Source organism: Morone saxatilis, unplaced genomic scaffold, assembly GCF_004916995.1.
Source record: "Morone saxatilis isolate NCDOM2014 unplaced genomic scaffold, NCSU_SB_2.0 Contig20, whole genome shotgun sequence".
NCBI classification, from domain to species: Eukaryota; Metazoa; Chordata; class Actinopteri; family Moronidae; genus Morone; species Morone saxatilis.
Genome location: NW_023339763.1, coordinates 14,816,392 through 14,837,116, shown reverse-complemented (window position 1 = coordinate 14,837,116; position 20,725 = coordinate 14,816,392). Strand labels below are relative to the sequence as shown.

Here is a 20,725-nt window from a genome sequence, read left to right as displayed (position 1 = left end):
GAGCTTTTAGCAGCTAAAGAGCCAGATATTTCCCTCAGGAGTTGGTGGAGACCAAAAACAGAACTAAAATAGAGGTCATTCATCATATGGAGACTAACACAGCTGCAGTGTGGCTGCTCTAACCTATTAACATGGGCGCCTAAATAAAAAGCAAGATGTAATTCAATGCACATGCGCTGCAGGTTCGTGCTGTGTGGAACGGGCTCTTTAGGTCGAAATGTGAATTGGTAACCATAATTGCTGCGTCTAAGTCTGCAAATGTGACACTTTCTATCTTGCATTAGTGGTATGAGATCAAAAGCACTGGCACCTGCTTTCACGTCTTCAGTGGGAACAAAATAATTCAGCCTGTGGCAAACAGTTATGTGTATGCCAGTCACCTTTGTTATTCATAATCTGTTGGTGGTTTCTGTGGTTCCAGAGACAAACCAAGTTTGCAGCAGACATGTAAAAGCTAATTTGACACGCTGTTTGCTTCAGTTCTTGTGTCAAATTTTAATTTTAAATAACAGTCCCGAATGCAGTAAATTACTGTAGTTAGTGGTTCAACAGGGGTAGATATACTGCAAGAACAAATTAAATGTTAAAATATCTCCTCAGGGAAAGTTCAGTAGTTTACAGCTGTAACATTTCAAACCTCAGTGGAATGGGATTCTGGTTTTAGGATCTGTAATTTTCCATGTGAAACTGTTACAAGGCTACAAATATGACGAATATGTCATCACTACCCAGGGAGTTTTCATGATCTTTCTCTAGGGAATGCAGGGATGTAATTGGATTACATTAACTTAAGACGGGAAGTAGCAAAGATACTTGCTGGATGAAAACATGATTTTATTTACATTATTGTCAATTCTGTACATTTAATGCATTCATTCATTATATCTTTGCAATAAAGTGGCAGCGCAGTTTGAAAAAGAAAAACATGAAATGCATAGCAGTCAGTAACAAGAACCATGTGTGTCGTCCATCTCCTCACTCCAACTCCCCCCCACCTCCCCAATCTCCCCCCATTTCCCATCTGTGCCCTTCAGGCCCTCACTTCAGTCACCTCCCACTTCCCTCTTCCTTCAGAACCCGTCTGTTTTTGTTTTCGAGCCCAGGCTCTTTGCACAGGAAATTGTATACATTGGGAGCATTCAGGAAGGCAGAGAGCAGCTTTCCCGTTAGCTCCGAGTTTGGGCACACCAAAAAAATGGATAAAAGAGGTCAGTAATTCCTAAACCAGGAGAGAAACAGAAGTCAGCTGTTCTCCTCCCCTCACTTCACTTCCCTCCCCTTTATACAGTCTCAACATTTAAAAAATCCCTGCCACACCACTGCCACGAGTCCATCTCTAAACATAGAATATTTGAAAAATCTCAAAGTGGAAATCAGATAAAAAACAAAAACAAAACTAATGTTCCTGAAAGGGTTTTGCCTCTCTTGGTACATGTATGCTTCCTCAGCTACAGAGAAGCCAGTGAAAAGGGGAGACTGTGTGGAATGAAGGAAAAGAGGAGGAGATAAAAAAGGAGCAGAGAGAGACTGGCTGGGGGTAAAAAAACAACAGGAAACCAACCGATTCTAATGCTGTTTCTGCAAATCCTTCAGAGATAAAGCAGCCGCATGCCACGTCCTGGCGAAGCAGCAGCCACACCATGTCTTTTCTTTGCTCATCATCTGAAGTAAAGACAATTTAAAGGACTTAATGTTCAAAATGTGACGTCACTTCTGCTCTCAGCCTCCAACCGTGTGGTTAGTCAGAATGTGAGCGGATGCAGACTTTTGGGAGCTGATTGCTGGGATTTCTATGTGGCTGGTTCTTTGACCTACAAACTCAACCTTTCTCAGGGTCATATGGATCGATCGCTGTGCTTCCAAGGATCTGTTTGTTTTAATTATCTGGACTACTAACTGGAGCCACATGAAGAACAAAGGGACTAAGCAAAAGACCAAAAAAAAAGGAAGTGAAAATGCGTTCGGCTGTGACCTGATAGAACATCTCCAGAATTCAGGACAAGATGGTAAACTTTTTATTTTGTTTTCTTTGAAATCTAACACTCCTTTACAAGCAGCCATCATCAAACTACACACTGATTCTGCCAACAGTTACTTGACTCATACATAGAGTATAACATTTATGCTGAAATTTGAGCTTAATTAGTCATTTCCTAGATTATTATAGCTACTATAACCTTTTACAGACACATTATGTGGTGAAATGTTGACGAAAAAGGACAGAAAAAGTGTCTTTATGTAACAAATACAGGCTTTGTTCAAAGTGTGTCACATATATGAATTACAGGTATACATGTGTTTTACATTTAGTAAGGCCATTCATTCACCCATTGGCTGTATTAAATGGTCATTTGTGACTCTGGGTGTGGCTCTTACATTTTTTGTGTCAATTTCCTACGGTGACTATAGTTCCTATGACTAGTTTTGTGTCTGACAAAAGACTGGGCGGTGCTGCTGCCTATGGATGGGAGAAAATAATGAGCCATGAAAAAAAAAAGAATAGAAACTAAATGTATAATCAAATATTCAAATATGTGGTCAGGATTGTTTAAGAGGATTCTTTTATTACTTTATCCCCTATCTTTCTTCTTATCATATGCCTTGTTCTCCTTTCTTACAACCATCATCTGTGGGTTGTTGGTTTTTTTTTTTGGCAGTAGCATGATGTGTCAAAAAAGACCAGCAGAATTCTCCCACGTGCAGAGGCATATGAATAGCTGTGTTGAGGATAACTGTAAGGGAGACCTGTTCGAGTGGACACTCTGTAAGGCGGGGCATTCAGGGCAGGAAGTGAGGGAGGAGGTTTGGGTCGTACCCCTCCGTCATGGACGTCCTGAAGACGTATTGTGTTTTTAGATTGTTACTCCACTACTTTGCTTTTTAATGAAAGTAACTGAATACTACAGGAAGCTACTGACAAACTAACAGAGACACAAAGCAGATGTTAAATTTAGAAATAGTGACCAACAAAAACCTTTTGCAGGGTATTAAAGTGTACCTGATGTGACACAATCCACCTCAGTGTTATACTGAATTTATTTGTTTTACCCAGCTGACAATAATAAAGGGTGCACACTTATACACTCACAATCTCTTGATATTCATGAGAGAACCTTCACACTTGTAAGATTAAACATTGTTATATCTAAAATAATAATTAGCAGTTGGGAGTGATTAATAAAAACTCTCGTCATTGGAAGTCTACGTTGGATGTAAAAAGGGTTTGAAACTCACATTTTCTGTCTCACGCAGACAAAAGTAGTCATGCTTATGTAGTTCCGTTAGTTGTTTATAACATTTGTGTCATGTTGTTATTGTAAAACCACAGTAATTTCAGAAAAGCAACCCTCCAAACATGTCTTCTGGAGAAGGGGAGTGTTGCCCTGAACCTTTTTAAAGTCAACATACAACAATGTTACGGTAATTGCGTTCATAAAACCTGACAAAAAGAGAGAGACTAGAGCTTTTAAGGGTTGTTTAAAGCCAGCCACTGAGCTGCAGCTGCAGTTTTACTGTTTAATGGGACATTTAACATTAGTGGAGAAACAAATTACTTGACTCTGTTGACTGTGTTGAGGCTCACTCAAACTGTAACTAGACATTTGCCTCGCCACACTTCATGCATTCATTCAACTTCCTTTGTAAACATAAAGTATCTTTGTAAATGAGTCGAACATCTAACTGTATTTTGTTGCCAGTCTACAAGAAGCAGAAATCTTCCTTCAGTGCAGAGACTGAGAGGCACTAAATTAAGGCTTCAGAGCTGTTCATCATCCAGCGTTTGACCACAGGCATGTCACTGAAAGTCAAATTAAGTCAAAGAGATGAGAATTCAAATAGCAGATTCTTGGTGTCCGCTGTGATTACAGAAAAATTAACCATTCCTGAGTTTATACTTTCATTTTGTGGAGGGTGGATTTTGTTTGCAAAAAAAGAAGTTTTTAATTTTTTTCATCTATGAACGACTAATTATGTGATATTAATTCTTGACATCTTCTTTAAACCTGAAATACTGGAAACCTAAATCCTGATTTTCAATCAATTATCATTTTCAGTATTAGCTAAAGGGAAGTTGTGGTCATGCTGAATCAGAGCATGTGATTTAGCTCTAAAGCCGCAGTATAATCTGTTTGTTCTCATTTGTTTTAAAGCTAACACAGTTGTACACAGAAGGTGATGTACTGGTTCAGAGAGCTGTGTACTGTAGGTCAGTGGTAACATTTCAAAAGCCGTTTTCTATTAGAGGAAATGTCGTAAGTAATACCAGCTACAAGGACTGGGTGTGTCAACCTTCCTCTGAAACAAACAAACCATTTTTAACTTCCTGTCAAAGTCCACCTACAATCAGTGGCCCTAAGGAATAGAAAACAGACATAGTGGAACAAACCCTTTACCATGAAGTCAACCTTATGTGCATTGTTACCTCTGAAGCATTACATGTACAGTTGTTTCCTTCTTCTGCTTTTAAGGTTCAATATGACCATCCACTGCGCTTACGTGCGGTGTAAAAGCTTAAACAGGAGTAAAAATATGTGTTCATGCTTCTCTAACTGTACATGACTAACACGATTTCACGATCAGTTCCTCAGGTTCTGAAGAAATGTGCAGAGTTTATTGAGGAGCATGGGATTGTGGACGGGATCTACAGACTGTCGGGGGTCACCTCAAATATCCAGCGTCTCAGGTACTCATGAAACAAGTTTCATGTATAGTAATGCTTCTAAGACATCAAAAACCTCAAGAAAATATTAAACATTGGGTAATAAAAATAATAATTTTATTACAACGTTACACAATTAGGCACATTTATCACCTCTATTCACATTCTCTGTAATCACTGTTTACCTTCTCTTTGGAGGAACTGAAATTATTCAGTATAATCAAATATTATCCTTAATCATGCCCATATAAATAGGCTGGTATATTGAATTCAAATAATATTGTTTTCTTAGATTATTATTGAGCTTCTTTAACACCTTTGATGCTGTTTTCTTTCCTTTTTTTGCTATAATATTAGCTGACTAGACTCTAATCTAACAAGATTAAGAAGATCAACACATACTACAACAGTAGTTAGCATGGGTAGCATTCAGCTAACTGTGTGTTTGCGTGTGTGTGTGTTTGTGCATGCAGGCAGGAATTCAGCTCTGAGGCGTGCCCTGACCTTACAAAGGAAGTGTACCTCCAGGACATCCACTGTGTGGGTTCCTTATGTAAGCTGTACTTCAGGGAGCTACCCAATCCTCTGCTCACATATGAGCTATACAGCAAGTTCACTGTAAGTACATTCAAATCACATTTAAGTGGAAAAAAGAAAGTCTCCTAGAAAGGCCTAGAAGAGGTCCGACAGCAGTAATTTGAAACAGACAGAATTGCAACCCCAACACTAGACATCAATAAGCAGTATTGTCAGCACTATATAGACTTTATTTATTGTCATGTTTCATGAGTGTAACCTCATCTCTTTGGCTCACTATTAATCAGCAAATGATGTATTACATAATTAAACAAAAACATTCATGTTACCTCAGTATGACTTATTATCATTCAACATCTTCTCCGTTAAAAGTAGTTTTGCTGCATTATACTCATAAAAGGAGGTCCCTGCATAAACTGCTGATTGTAAGAGATCGGTTTTATCTTTTATGTGTGTATTGATCTTTCTGTTTTTTGTGTGTTACACTGTTGCCAGGCCGTTCTAGCAAATAACAATGTGTTCTGATGCACTGAAGCGTTTGATTTAAAGAAGACTTTGGACCTTTTAGATCACAGGGAGGGTTTGTAATGATGGAAGAGCAAACACTAGAATAAGTAAAAAAAATTGGGCTGACACGATCTTTACATTTAGTACCAGAGAGAAGCTTTGTGGCTGCATTTTCTGGATTAACTGCAGATGTGAAAGAGACTTTAGAGAGAAGCAGGAGAGAAAGGAACAGGAATACCAAACTGTAAGACCTGGTTTGTGCTTTCTGTGTAGCTTTCTGTGTACCTTGACGAGCCATTTGCATACCTTGGCATTCATACATCTTGTGCCGCTCGTGCCTCAAAAATTCCAGTACTCCAGTCAAAAACAGTTCCACATAATATGGCATAATATGAAAAAAACACACCAAAGACCGTTCTCACCGAATTGTTTTGGGAGAAATGAACAAAATGACAACTGAGCAAGATCCATACATTTATAGACAGGCCTAGTGCTCGATGTTGTGTGTATTATTGATTTCATTTTCACACCTGTTGTAATGTAATGTGTCATCTTGAAGTGTTTCGGCCATCAGACCTAATAGCACAAGACTGCCCAAGAGCACGTTTTAACAACAACACATGTTTACGGCCTCACCCATGACTAACAAATGCAAGCTAACATGCTCAGCTGTTTGGGCCGCAGTCACATGAATTAAGACTGCACGCACTCCAGCATGTCTGTTTACATTTGTTCAGCAGGGATAACTGGGTTAGGAGGTTAGGTAGAAGCCTGCAGGGCCATGCAGGAGGATCATAGCTTTACCCTACAGTTCATCAACACATTGATCCACTGGTAATCAAATTAAAGATGATCAGAATTTCAAGAGTGCTGCAGAGACCACGAGCACAAGAATTCAATTCATATTTGGGGTTATGTAGCAACAGATGCAGGTAAATTAGACCGTTTTCTAAACCATAACCATGAGCAGAAAATTAATAATTAATGTGACACTAGTGAGGCACAGGGATCAAGCATCCAAATATTTTATTTTTACTGATCCCAGATGTAAATTCTTTTGACATCTGTCTGATTGATATGCAGGAAGTGGTCTCGGTCCAGGGGAATCATGAGAGACTTTTACACATTCAGAGTGTCATCAAAGAACTGCCAACGCCTCACTTCAGGTGAGCTTCAGGCCTTTTTTTACTGTCAGCAGTAAAGACAATTGTACAACTGATAATCCTGTTTTATGAATAATGTTGTAATAAATGTGACAGGAAGTGTTTGTTGGCTCTTCTCAGGACTCTGGAGTACCTCACGAAGCACTTGGCCCACCTTGCCACCTTAAGCACCCAGACGAACATGCATACGCGTAACCTGGCCCTGGTCTGGGCTCCAAATCTATTAAGGTGAGTTTGGATTCACAGATGTGCTTGAAACACACCATAAAAAAACTTTTCATTTTCTTGTTACGTGCAAGAATTTCTGTAGCTGTTTTTGGAAATAAATGAAATTCTAAGGATGTCCTCATTTCTTACTTTCATCTGTTATTTTCTCAGATCTAAAGACATTGAGTCATCATCAGGTAACGGAGACATGGCTTTCCAGGAGGTGCGGATACAACAGTCAGTGGTTGAGTTTATACTAAACCACACAGAGCAGATCTTCAGCAGTGATTCTAAGCAAATCAAACCCAAAGAAGGTATGACATAAAAAAAATACAAACAGATTCTTTAATGGGAGATTTGTTGGGCTTAAGGATTTGCTAATTCACTATTGATCCACCAGGACCGAGTCTGATGTGTGGGGAGAAGTATGCCACACTCCCGATCAGTGGCCAGTGTGGGCCGATGAAACTGATGAGTCTGGAAGAAGCCCAGGCCCGCTCCTTAAGTCCAAACCATCCTGTGCATAGAGAACGTCAGCGGGAGAACAGCCTGCCTGATACCAGCACCGCCACATTCTACCACACTGTCATAGACATAGACAGCAAGTATGACAGACTAGGGTTCAGTGCATTAAGCTATTATGGGTATAATTTGCAAAGAGTGTGCTTTGAGTGTTGATTCACTCTGTATTTATTACTGTCAAAACAAGCTGTTGTATAGCACTGGGCTTAACAATCTCTGTTTTTCTGTTAGGAGGAAGTTTGCTGGGAAATCGAAGAAGTGGAAGTCCATCTTTAACCTGGGACGGTCTGTGGACTCGAAGGGAAAACTGAGCCGGAACGGCAGTGTGTTCATAAGAGGACCTGGGATAACAGGTAAAGTGTCCAATTTGAACACGGACAACTCACTTCGTAAGCCAAACAACAGGAAGACAGATGTGCAACATTATCATGTATAAACAGAAAGATTATTATTAAAGGACACAGATATAGTAGCTCGTAGAGCTTGGTGTTGCCAAGAGAATGAGAGTGGTGATGAGGTCATTCCTGAAGCAGGAAACAGGAAAAAAATAAATTCAGCCCCACAAAGTCATACTTACTTTTTAAGGTTTTCTTTAATATTTGCTTTTTGCTCTTTTTTTATTGTGAAATACTACACAGTGTCACCTCTTCAGGCATATAAAAATGATTATGTGAGGGAAACATTGCGTTTTAGTTAAGAAGTTTTCTTTTTTTGAGCTTTAACTTCTTTTCAAATGTTTATTGTTATTTTTCCTACAGAAAAGGCAGCTCTTCGTCCTTCCAGGAGCATGGAGTCCTTATGCTCTTTACCAACAGGTGGGGCTAAGACCTTCATTTATTCATTTAAACACAGAGAAAAAGGAATGTGATGAAAACTACAAACTTTGTTGTCTTTGCCTCGTTTTTTTGTTGACTGATATTTTTTCCCTTATGTTATTGTTGCTGTGCAGATGATGACAGAACAGGAAACAACAGTCCAGCTGGTGGCATTTTCGTTCCAGATGTGAAATCCAGAACGCTGGGATCCGACTCGCTCTATGACCTGAGTGAACACGACCAAAACTGGGACTTTAAAGGGAACAAAGCTGATGGGGCAACAGGTGGCTGGAGCTCTAGTATGACCCAAAGGGGGTCACCAGGTGCCTCTGCACCCACTCAAAAAACACTGCCAGAACAACTGAAGGTGTTCAAAGGTGATGACCTCAGCGGCTACAAGCCCACCTCTCCAAAAAACAGGAGGATGTTGTACTCAGGTTCCTCCAACACCTCCTCTCGGCCCTCCTTCCCAGGAAGCTTCTTCCCGCTGGAGTCCTCGCCGAGGCATCAGCGCAGAGCTGTTAACATATCTGAGCCCTTTGCCGTGTCTGTACCCCTGCGTGTGTCAGCTGTTATCAGCTCCAACAGCACGCCATGCAGGGGGCACGCCAAGGACAAAGCAGCTACTCTGAAACCCTGCAAAGAGAGCTCAGAGCAGAGCAGCAACAGTGGAAAGAGCAACACTTTCCCCCAACTGGAACCCAAGAAGCAGGAAGGAACAGAGAAGAAAAACACAGAGGTGCCGACCTCTAGAGTCCCGCAAGAGGGTGAGGACATCTTCCTTCATCACATTTTAAAATGGCTTGTTATGTAAATTGTTAAAGTCATATAGCCTATGTGTAATAGGATGTAATGAAAAAAACTACTCTTTTTTAAAAATTCAGATACAAGCAAAGAGGTGGTGCAAGAAGGTCAAGGAGGGGTGAATATTTCGGAACTGGAACCACCGGTCCTTGCAAATGCAAGAGAAGGCAAAGATGCAGCGCCATCTCCTGGGAAAGAACTGCACAACCAGTCCACAGCTTTGCAACTGGTAAATCATGTAGTTGTGCTTGCACTATGGTGTAATTACCATTAATTATTACCATTAATTATTATCTTTCCTTAGAGCTTAAGTTTTTACCATCAAATTAAGATAAAAAGATAAAAAAACATGTAGTTAAAGACTAAAGGTCAGCAAATAGAAGACCACATGGCAGCAATATTTGGATACCTGCTCCTTCCTTCAGGTTTATCACTGGTCCGTCCACTTGTAACCTTCAAATTAAGTCTTACTGGGATTTACAGGTGAAACTATTAGCATTGTATTTTGAATCCCAGGATTGATAGTTTCTCTTTCCCCCTGTTATTCAATTTCTAGAAAGGTAATGTGAGTGTTGAATACAGCTCAGATTTTTTGCCCACATACCTTTGGCTTAAACTAGCACATAGTTTGTTTAAGTTTGTTTGTCTTAGAGATAAACGGTGGAATCATTTTGGATATATTTAATCCTTTCTATTTTTGTTTGTTTACCATTCATACTTTCCCAGGACAAGAGATCTTCTACTGGGAAACAGATGTGGTCTGACCTCCACCAAGAACTGAAGATAACTGAACCTGAAATTGACCTGCTGGATGAGACTTTTAAACCTGTTTTTGACTCCAAGAGCACATGTGAGGTCAGGAAATTGACGATGGACGTCAAGTCAAAACGAAGCCGCAGTTCTCCGTCTCTGTCTTTGTTATTTAGGGAGCAGTCCTCAAATACCTCTCTGAGTGATCATGTAATCGCCACTGGATCAGACTCTGCAAAGAAACAGCCCTCAGAGTCAGACATCTTGTTTTCGCTTCACAAAAACACTGCTGACATGGTGGATGAGAAAGAGAAGAAGCTGCGTCTGAAAATCACGCCTTTAAACAAAGGTGACCCAGCTTCCACCAAGCAGTCCCAACGTGCTTTAAACGAAACCTGTTTAGATAAAGTTATGGACGTTTTGACGTTAGAGGATACTCCAACGGTTGAAGTCTTCTCAGGAGCAGATGATACCGGCAAAAAAACAGAGAAACGTGAAATTCCTCCAGGATTCAAAAACGTCTCCTGTGAAGGAGCAAAGAATGTGATTTCTGAGGTGGAATTGATTCAGAAGCTGTCAGTGTGTTTGGAGGAGAGACGTAACACTTTGGAGCTTCCACACCATTACAGTGATGAAGGATGTGGAGGACACTCAGAGGACTTGGACTTGGTGGAGCCTTGGGAGGATCTTAGCTCCACCAAGCAGTGGGTAACCAGTCCTCTCCACTCACCTGACGTGGAGGAGCTGTTCAACCAGCTGTCACCCTTCAGCTCTCGTGGGGAAAATCCAAGCTTGGAGGAGGGGAAGATTTCATCTCCTTCAGCTGATAATAACAAACAGTCTCTCATGAAGAGCACCGAACACCTCTCAGGAAACATTCCTCAGTCTACCAGCAGCAAACCAGAAACTAAATGGATGCTTTTGCCATCAATACCTACACGGGTCAGTGTGAACAGCAATAACACAACGCAACCTCACGCAGGAAGAAGCAGCACAACAAAACAGAAGAATACAGTGTCATCTCAGAGGTTTTACCGACAGATGTCTTATGAGGCAGCTGCTTCGGAGAAAAGAGAGGAGAATTACTTTTCTAGAAACAGACCATATTCACTGAATTTAGACCTGGGGCATCGATGCATCAGAGACATTTCTAATCAGCAGAACCGTAATTCATCAGAGTTTTCCTCTTGTCAGAGAGGGTTACTGAGCTCGTCTGGAACTGGAAACAACGGACTGTCCTCAGAGCTGGAGTTGTTTCTGAGTGATCGGCAGGCACCTCTACGCCGAAATTCAGCCCCGGTCAGCGTGTCATCGGTGCGAACAGCCTTCATGATAAAAACATGCCAGGCCAAAGCTGTGCCCGTCGTCCCTCCGAAGGTGCAGTACAGTCAGATACCTCACTCTAGACCCGAGAATGATTTTGACACAGTGAAGGAACAGGAAAAGGAATATCCTAAAATGATCGCAGAGAAAAGCAACAGCGCACCTCCTCCGATGATGTCAGATCTAAAGGAGGAGCTGGAGAATAAAGAGCCTGGAGCCGAACATCAAAAACACCCGAATGCTGAAAAATGTGCTGAGTCTGTGAGGACCACATCTACTCCAGAGCTGCCAGTCATAACCAGGAGACATGCGCCCAGTCTGGAAGTGTTTGTAGACTGTCCCAGGCCTAACAGAGGGAACATCTTACAAAGACCCTCTTTTAGGAACAGGCAGAGACCTCAAAGTCTCATCCTGCTCAGCCCTCCTTTCCCCATCATGGACTACCCACCGTCAGGAGACGACGGTAAGCTCCTGTCATCCATCAAGAACCTGAATGACACGTCAGCCGTGAACAACTTTTCTAAAGAGATGGCGGAGAATTTCAGGACATCGGACGGGATCGCTCTTCAAAACAAAATGACTATTCCAAAAAGTGGACAGAGACTGGAAACGTCAACCAGCTGCTTCTACCAGCCGCAGAGGAGATCGATGATATTTGACAGCAGGAGCCACAGGCAGATTGAGTGACTGGAGGTACAGTCACTGACTCTGACTGCGTATGTAAATAGGATACAGTATTCTTTTTTTTTATAAAACCATTATGTATTTGAGAAAGAGCTAAAGAAGCCATGACGTATGTGAAAGCCATTTAAGCTTGACTCAGATCCGGTCCTGCAACTAATGATTTTTAACATTATCCATCAATCTGCTGATTATTTTCTCGATTAGTCGATTAATTGTTTGGTCTTTAAAATATCAGAAAATAGTTAAAACAAATAGAACGATCTATTAATCGACTAATCGTTCTACCCAGTCTCACGCCAAAGCGTGTAATAGACCCGCTGATCCACTAGAGGATAACGTGCCAGTGTCACGTTTTACCTCACCAAGTAAAAGTACACACGTGCATAATGGTGCAGTATAAAGAGTCCACTTAGGGAGGTCAGGCTGGATGGACAGGACTTTCACCCCACAGGCCATTGTTAAAGTATTGTGTGAAACCAAAAGTCAATCCTGATGTCTTTTAAGTTACATACGTAGTAAGTTAATTTACATCAGGTACATAACTTAACATATGATCTTTTCCTGAGTCTAACCAAGTACTTTTGGTGCCTAAACGTAACCAAACTACAACCTCTGCAAGCTTTATTCTGAAAGTGTAACCAGACATTTATTGCATATTTATTATTGCTAACCTGACGTGTTGAAAATGTGACACTGCCACGGTGGACCGGTGCTTTGGCGGGATACCCGGTTGAAAGTGTTTCAGCTCTACTGAGGTCAATGAAGGAAACAGTTTTTAAAAGTTAGTTTCATACTCATGTCAAGTTACAGTGTGTGTGAGAAACAGATATCAAGTCTCCTCTGTCACATACAGTATGTGCGTGGTCCTACACAGTCACAGTGAATCACTGCCATAAAGGATTTAGAGCGCAGTCTCTGTGTAGCAGAGATTTGGACTGATAAAAATAGAATCTGTTAACTGAGGAAATTAGCTGCCATGGAGCATTTGTAGGACAAAGTAGCTTAACAAAATAAAAACCTTAACTCAAGATCCACCTATTAGCTTTCAGAGGTTCCAACCAAATCTCAGGGTTTCTCTCACAGTCATGGAGACAGTTCATTTAGCTCCATCCACTGAGGAAGGCTGTGAGATGCAGTTGAAATTTAAAAAGCTAGTAAGTGGACCTTAAGTTCTTTTGTTGTTGTTGTTGTTAATTCACATGGATTTGTTGTTTTAATATGTTCCCTTTTCATCCTCTCTTTCTAAAATAACTTTCTTCCAGGTTTCATTGAAGCAAAATAGTTTGTGATGGTCACTGGGAATTTGGACAAAAATGTAACCAGAAAAGTAATTTTAAAGAAACAAACACACCCAATGTGTGTAATGATGATGACATAGTTGAATTATTTGAATTTCCCGACTGTCAACAACCAGAATCCATACGACGTCAGATTACGACCTCTTCACATAAATAATCATGTATGAACTGAACTTATCCTCATTAAAGGCTCTGAATAAAGGAAGTGCACAGTGAAGGTTACCAAAAAATAAAATGCTAAACTGAAGAACTGACAATTGAACTGTTAAACAGTTTAACAGCCATAATTTGATCATGTACATGAAGACGTGTTTATTTATTCTTTTATTAACAAACTTGATACTTATAAAATATAAAATAAATAATACTGTATGTAGCTGTCCGCTCTGTGATGAGCTGATGTCAATGTGATTTTAACTAATATTTAAAAGGAAAATCCCTTTTTTGATTTAAATATATCACAAACTTAATAAAGAGTATTTACCCACAGAAGGACTTTAATTCATATGTATCTTTATTTTCTTTAATTGCTTTGTGTTTTATGGCATTTGGGTTTTTGACAGTAATGAGAACCTGTATTGTAGTAAAGAGTAAATCTCATATTATGAAAAGTAAACTGGAGGTTGACTGTGTGCACGCTGACTGTATTCAATGTGTTTGAGCTTTGATGGTGCTTTGACGGTATCTCCAGGTTTTTGTTTCTCTTCTTTGAATTTTACAAACACGGGATCTGATGTATTTACCTTTTGTGCTACTTGTGGGTGAGCAGCCCCTGAACATTGTTCGGATGTTTAAGGAGGTTACAGTTTATTTTTTAAGGATGCAGTTGTTATTGAGGTGTGACACAGTGTTTCTGTATACTGTAGTTTGGATGGACTGGATGAATGACTACAGTGTTTTATTCAAAGTGAGATATATATGTTTTTTTTATGTGTTTTGTATCTTGTGTATACTTGTTGATACTGAAAATGATTCATGTTCTCATAGGAAAAACAACTGAATGGAGAATTTTGAGATGAAAGTTTTGTCTTCATTATTAGATGACGGCACCTGATGTAATGTACATAAGAGACTCGATGAGTTCTGTTACAACAGAAAGTTATGAGAATAAAAATGTCTGACAATCAGTCGGTGGTTCTGTAACATTTGGCTTTCATTGTGTCAAGCAGGTAAAGCGGTGAGATCCAACTCACCCTCTATTCTTTGCTTAAGCATTCAAAGTTATAAGTATTCAAAGGAGTTGTAATAAAATACTGTCTGATGACTTATGATATCATATGTTACATTTAACAACATGATTTTAGATGGAGAGCCTCTCTTTTTCCTCACAGTCTTAAAAATGTCATAACTGTCACACAGTCTTTCATAAAGCAGCTCACTGAGAGGAGTAATATAAAAGAGGCTGTGGTGCTGCTGTGTGAATGAGGGGCATTCAAGGAGGGGCCCCCCGGGACCGATGGGGCCCTTCAAAGATGTGATTCTGCACCCAGTTACATGTAGTGTGGTCGAAACCTATAACAGCGTGCCTGCTTCTTTGTCTCTATTTTACAAAAATAATAATATAGAGAAAATGTTGCTTTTAACTCTTCATAAAATTGGTTCTTCTGTCAAAAGCATGGTCGTGCAGTTCCATGTTAAAGAACTGGCTCTGGTCTTTGCCACCAGATGACGCTCCTGCTCCACATTGCACATCTGAGCGAGCAGATAAACACAGACAGGCCTGCTGAAAGCGGTGAAAGTCTGCTTTGGGTAAGTGCCTCAAATACTCCTCATACACTGTGGCCGAGAAAGGGACACTCATCTTTATCTGCAGACGAAACAAAACATCACCGCTCTGCGAACCCTGCTCCAATATGTTTTGAGCCTGTGTGTTTGTGTGTGAGAGTGCGCGTGTACGCGTGGGTTGTGCGCGTAGTTTGCCTTCACCAAAGACACTTGTACTGGCCTCTATGTCCTCCTTTTCAAAATAAACCCTGACTTTACACTGCGTGGTTCCATACTGCAAAATCACAATAGAGTCAAATCCCTGCCACATTACAGGGTCATTCAGCTGCATGTCTGCTGGTTGCTGAAATACACAATAACACAATGCATTAGGCTGGATAGCACTCAAAAGTGGTGCACAACAAGTGTTTGTTTTAAACGGGAAACAGTCCACTAATACAGAGCACATGGTGCAAGAAAATGTGTCTCTATTTTTTTTTATTACATATAACAATTTTTCACATACTTACAACAGTCCCAACATATTTAGTTTTCTTAATTACCCCAGTGACCTGGTAGCTCCTTATTTCCAGCTTTCTAGTCTTGGCAGTCTAATATTCATGTTCCCATAGTGACAGTAGTCAAACGATGGTAGAAAAAGTCCACTGTAATTTTATCCAAAAGTCACATTTAATATTTGTGACCAAAATCCCGTTCAGAAGCATTCATTTTGGCGCCCGCAGAGGTCACTTCCATGTCTGCACAGTTAATTATTTCCCGACCTTTGACACTGCTTGTGTATGAGCCGAGAATTAAAAAGGCGCATTCTCAGCACCCTGAAAAAGGCAAGCAGAGCGCGGTGCGCGCGTTGAATATTCAATTAGAGAGGGGGGCAACAGAGGAAAAGTGAGGCTGCGTGCCAGTCCCTCATCTTACATTACTGATTAGCTGTTAAACAGATTATATACAGCTGAATGGGTTCAAATGTTGCAGCAGAAAACAGTCGGAGTTCAAGGAAAGGCGAGCGGTTTCCTTCCCTGCCACTTCAGCCGGCTGAACACACATTGTCACGCTAACAGCTCCATAATGAAACATGTTGCTGTTCCATTTTTGCCACTTTAACCGCAGTCATTTTGAAAAAAACACCGAGAGCAACTGAAACTGTTTCAGTCCATAGATGCAGGTGGGATTGTTTGGATGATGCTGCACCAAAATGTGCAATAAAATACCTCTTATACAGATTATGAACCGAATTCATATTCTAAATTGCCTTCCCCGTGTTAATGTAAAAGTAAAAACTTCTTCAATTCATAAAAACACACTACTATATTTGCATCAGTAATATGTTTCCTTCCAGTAGACAATATTATTTTGCGAAAAACACCTGCACGCAAAATAAAAAACGTCACCACACACTATATAGAAATAAATGTGAAGATAAAAGTGCATTAAATCATCAAATGCGTGTTAAAGAGAAGATCCTCTTGAGAATAGTCTCCTCTCTTCCAACAATAACTCAGTACTCGACATTTACAAACCAGATTGGAAGCCTGGAGCAGCAGGCGTTTGTCCTTTAAAAGTGAGTAAACAAACAGGTTATAAATGTACTAAAGTGATTAAAAGTTTATTAACAGTTTTGTTAAAGTTAGCAGGTTAACATCTTAGGTTTACTAAACACATTTACTAAGCTGGATAAGTTTAAAGTAGTTGAATGTGCAGTGCCACAGCAAGCCACGCGGGTCCAAAAGAGCTCTCATTGAGAAGCCACGTGTCCGTTTCCAAAGCCTCTCCAACTTAACCACCTCCTTTGTACGACTAACCCACATCGGCAGCGTCCCTCCACATAAAGGGATTTGCAATTTCAAGATATTTCAGCTTAAATGTTTTTGACAGTTCCCTCGCTTTTACCTCGGCTTGGTTATTTTAACTGTGCCAAATGGGTCACCTTGGGTTGCTGTCTGCGCGCAAAGGGCTTTTGCGCGCATTCAGTCTGAATTTTTTCCAACTTTCCTTGACGGGGAAACCAGCTGCTGGTCGTGAAAAGACGGCTTATTAATTGTCCTTTGTCATGCAGAATTGCTTGATTTCTAAAGAAACGTACAAAGGCTCTTTTTCAGGATTCAAGTATTTTGTTTCGTGCGTATTTTCAAACCATCGAATCAGCTGCAGCGCCGCGCCGTCTACCAGACTCTCAGGTACTGACTGCCTGCTCCCTTTGTCCCCTTTTAATGCTGTTGTAAATCGTGCAGACTGATTTGTTACAAGCTGTTCTTTTAATCTGATAGATAAGAGACATGTCAAAGAAAAGCCGTAAATAAAAAATTAGCCAGAATAAAGACAAGGGCGAGTCTGCTAGATGGGCGCCTGTTGACTCAAGCGGCTCTCCAGCGTCAGGGGAGCCCTCTCCTCAGCTCCGTCAAGGTTACGTCCACAATTCCCTTTTCTTCTTTTTAAAAAGACACCGTAGTCCTTTTTGCTTCAATGAATTGATCGGCACAAAATTAAGAATAAATAAATTGAGCATTTGGAGCACCGAGCGTATAAGCTCCCCCAGGGCGCATACCCCCGGGCTATTGAATGGATAAAGGGCGCTTTGCAGAGGACGTTGTGAGCAAAATGGGGCTCTTTGGTGCAATTAACAAAATAGTCTAATCCCATATCTTAACAAATGCAAATATTAGAGTTTTGTTAAAATGGTTAAGTGAACAATTAAATGAAAGTTTACAAGTGAAACTTCACATCCAAAAAAGGCACACTGATGCAGATAATGTGCTGTACGCAATTTAAGAACCGTTTTTACTCCCTTTAAAAAAGTCCAAGATACGTTTCTAAGGAAGCAGATATTATTTAAAGCCTATTCAACGTAAGAAATATAATTTTGAGAGCCAAAGCTTCAGTCAGAGAGCAGCTGTAGCGGTGCGTAAAAGAGGCGAATAAAACTGGAACTATAAGCTAAACGCCTGGTTTGGTCTTTTTGGAGATGTTTTATGATCAGATGACATATTTTTAACTTAAGTATAAATATAAATATACTCTTTTTACACTAATTTGAACCAGAATAGCTTACATAAGTCCTAAAAGGGTGGATTTATTTTTGAGGATGCTGCGTATTATCTGACTTGGCATATTATTTTATTTTGTACATTTAATGATTTGCCATAAAAGTCACATTATATGCTAATGACTAATTATGTTTTTTTTTATTTAAGATTAATATTGGCTGAGTTGAAGAGGCTTCTATTGGGTCTAAAACCCACCTGGAGCTCATAAAAACGGCAATAAACTTGCCCACACTGGTGCGTTAACAAAAAGAACAATATGGGTCATGGACAACAAACTGTCTTTTCCTCATTTATGTTGATGTTAGATCGATATCTTAAGATATGCACACTCCTGATGCACCATTATACACCCACAGTGATTATTAACTCAGTCACACGAGACGGATCATTTCAGCTGGGATGAAACTTGAAAGGGGCCCCAAAGTGCCAGGCAGTGATATCTGGTTTGAGTGTCCCCCAGGGAAAGCACATAAAGGGCCCCCATAACAATGTCTTTATCACCTCTAAGTGATAAAGATTACTGAGCATTTGATTTACTCGTCCAGGATGGAGTTCAGCTCATGTGGCCTAATGAGCTCCTTCTAGATACACACACACATTTGGTCTATTGAGGCAGTGCAGGCTGAAAATTACTTTTGTCATTCCCAATTTTCTTTTGAGCAAAAATAATGAACCTTGTCAATCACTTTTTTTAGTCTTCTCCTCATAGCCTGAACACCAAACACCCCTTACGCACAGCTGCTTTACCTTTATGTAGAAGAATATTAAAATACATATTTTAATTTGCCAAAGAAACTGAGTCTTACGTCTGAAATGATGGGCTGCACACGTTTCCACATACAGCGCAGCCAGGGAGAGTTTATATGTGTGGAGATGCATTTCATTGTAACATTTGACCAAAGACTATCACACACATATTTACCGTCATCTGATTGTCTTCTCACAGCATCTTTTTTAATATGATTTAATGTCCAAACTTCTAATATCAACGAGAATTTACGCGAGCCGCTGTGCGCTCTCAATGCTGCGCAAAGACCAAAAATATTTAACTCACATGACAACGTAGTCTGCGCTCAGAAATATTTTTTTATTTAAGTATCAACATTTTTAAATAAATAAATATTTTTCAATTACACTGAAGATATAATTTCAGAGTGATTTCAGCAATGTGACATTGAGGGAATTTCTCTCCAGCTTTCCATATTTTAAGTCACAGTTCCATCCACATAGAATGAATCTAACCAGTATAGTCACCATGTATACAAAATACTGTGTTCCCCAAAATACTAATAAACAATGTTGCTATTGTTTTTTTGTTTTTTGTCATTTGGGTTTGTCTTTACAAATATGCCTACCATACTCATCGGATTGGCAACAACAAATGGACCGTTTTCAGAAAAAAACTACATACAAAACGTACAACATGTATACAGCTATACAATAATTCAGGGCAATTCCCTGATTAAATATTCTCTTTCTATGTACAGACGACTGAACGCAAGTGGATCAGTCTTTTTTTGGCTGTATTCAAAATCATGAGGACCAAAATCTTTCAGATGGGAGGTTGGGGGGAGAGTTCAGGGGGAGACCGACAGGTCCACGTCCTCTTTTTCGGACGAGGAAGGAGATATGGGAATGTCGTCCTCCTCTTCCTCCGAGCATCTCGCGGTTGACAGGGATGAGCATTTGCAGTTATGTGATCCAGTCCTTTGGCCGCTGCTCTTGCCCTCCTTTTTGTGCTTCACTCTGCGGTTCTGGAACCAGATTTTCACCTGTTTCTCGGATAAGTTCAGGTATGTGGCGATCTCGATGCGCCTCAGTCTGGAGAGGTACATGTTGGAGGTGAACTCTCGCTCCAGCTCCAAAAGTTGCGTGCTGGTGAAGGCGGTGCGCATGCGCTTGCTGCTCTGAAGTTTGCCGTTGGTGTTTTCTGTAAAAAACAAATAATAAGAAGAGAGTTGGTCAGCCACAGTTTATATTATAAAAACAAGTGAAATGTGGCTTTGTCTACACGATCAAACGTTAACTCAGCCTCTACTCACCGATGGAGATGCAGTGGAACTGTCGCGGGTCTGGGACTGAGTACGCAGCTTGGTATATCCCCGGTGCGTGGCTGAGGTTGACGCTGTTAGATGAAGAGTGTTGCCTCGACAGAGCTGAGTGACAGTACTGTGAGCCGAAGGCAGGAAAAGACGCCTTGAGGAGCGGCAGCGTCGGTGGAGACGGGTGGAGCTGGGACGCGGTCATGCACAGCGGACAGAAGCACAGCAGCCCGGCTTTCCTGGAGTGGCAGGAGCCCGGCAGCCCGTGCGGGTGGTGCGGCGAGTGCAAGGCGTACGGGAATAAAGGTGGGTTGTTCTCGTTCCCTTTGTCGTTGGCCTCCCTTAAAATCAAGGAATCCACGAGAAAAGATCGCGGCATGTTTGCAAACTTGTTGCTCAGTGTGGTCGAAGTTGAAGCTGGCGCGTCGTCGTGTCAGCCTTGCTCTCCTCGGGACGGTGGACAGCGAAGTGGTGCTGAAGGCGCACCGACGCTCCTTAAATAGCCGCCGTGGACTCGGTTCGGCCATGTGACGGTTACGCTGTAAGCGGCCAAGAGCTCTCAATAGGGTTTTGTGCCTTTCTCTCGGCATTCCCACTGCACGCTTCCCCATTATTTCACTTGTTAACTAAATGAACTGCATAATGTA

At 40.8% G+C, this 20,725-nt stretch overlaps 2 protein-coding genes across 2 annotated transcripts; one reads left to right on the top strand and one right to left on the bottom strand.

Annotated features, from left to right (window-relative positions):
• The first annotated feature begins 1,315 nt into the window (after window positions 1-1,315).
• arhgap31 (Rho GTPase activating protein 31) lies at window positions 1,316-14,413 on the top strand. Its single transcript, XM_035666329.1, has 12 exons — window positions 1,316-2,006; window positions 4,582-4,684; window positions 5,134-5,278; window positions 6,788-6,870; window positions 6,988-7,095; window positions 7,246-7,388; window positions 7,475-7,679; window positions 7,828-7,949; window positions 8,355-8,411; window positions 8,546-9,178; window positions 9,296-9,444; window positions 9,942-14,413. The coding sequence occupies exons 1-12, from the start codon at window positions 1,907-1,909 to the stop codon at window positions 11,973-11,975; spliced, it is 3,882 nt and encodes a 1,293-aa protein (XP_035522222.1). The 5' UTR covers window positions 1,316-1,906; the 3' UTR covers window positions 11,976-14,413.
• Window positions 14,414-19,230: 4,817 nt separating this feature from the next.
• gsx1 (GS homeobox 1) lies at window positions 19,231-20,496 on the bottom strand. Its single transcript, XM_035667011.1, has 2 exons — window positions 20,079-20,496; window positions 19,231-19,966 (listed from the first exon to the last, which is right to left on the bottom strand). The coding sequence occupies exons 1-2, from the start codon at window positions 20,455-20,457 to the stop codon at window positions 19,614-19,616; spliced, it is 732 nt and encodes a 243-aa protein (XP_035522904.1). The 5' UTR covers window positions 20,458-20,496; the 3' UTR covers window positions 19,231-19,613.
• Window positions 20,497-20,725: the final 229 nt, after the last annotated feature.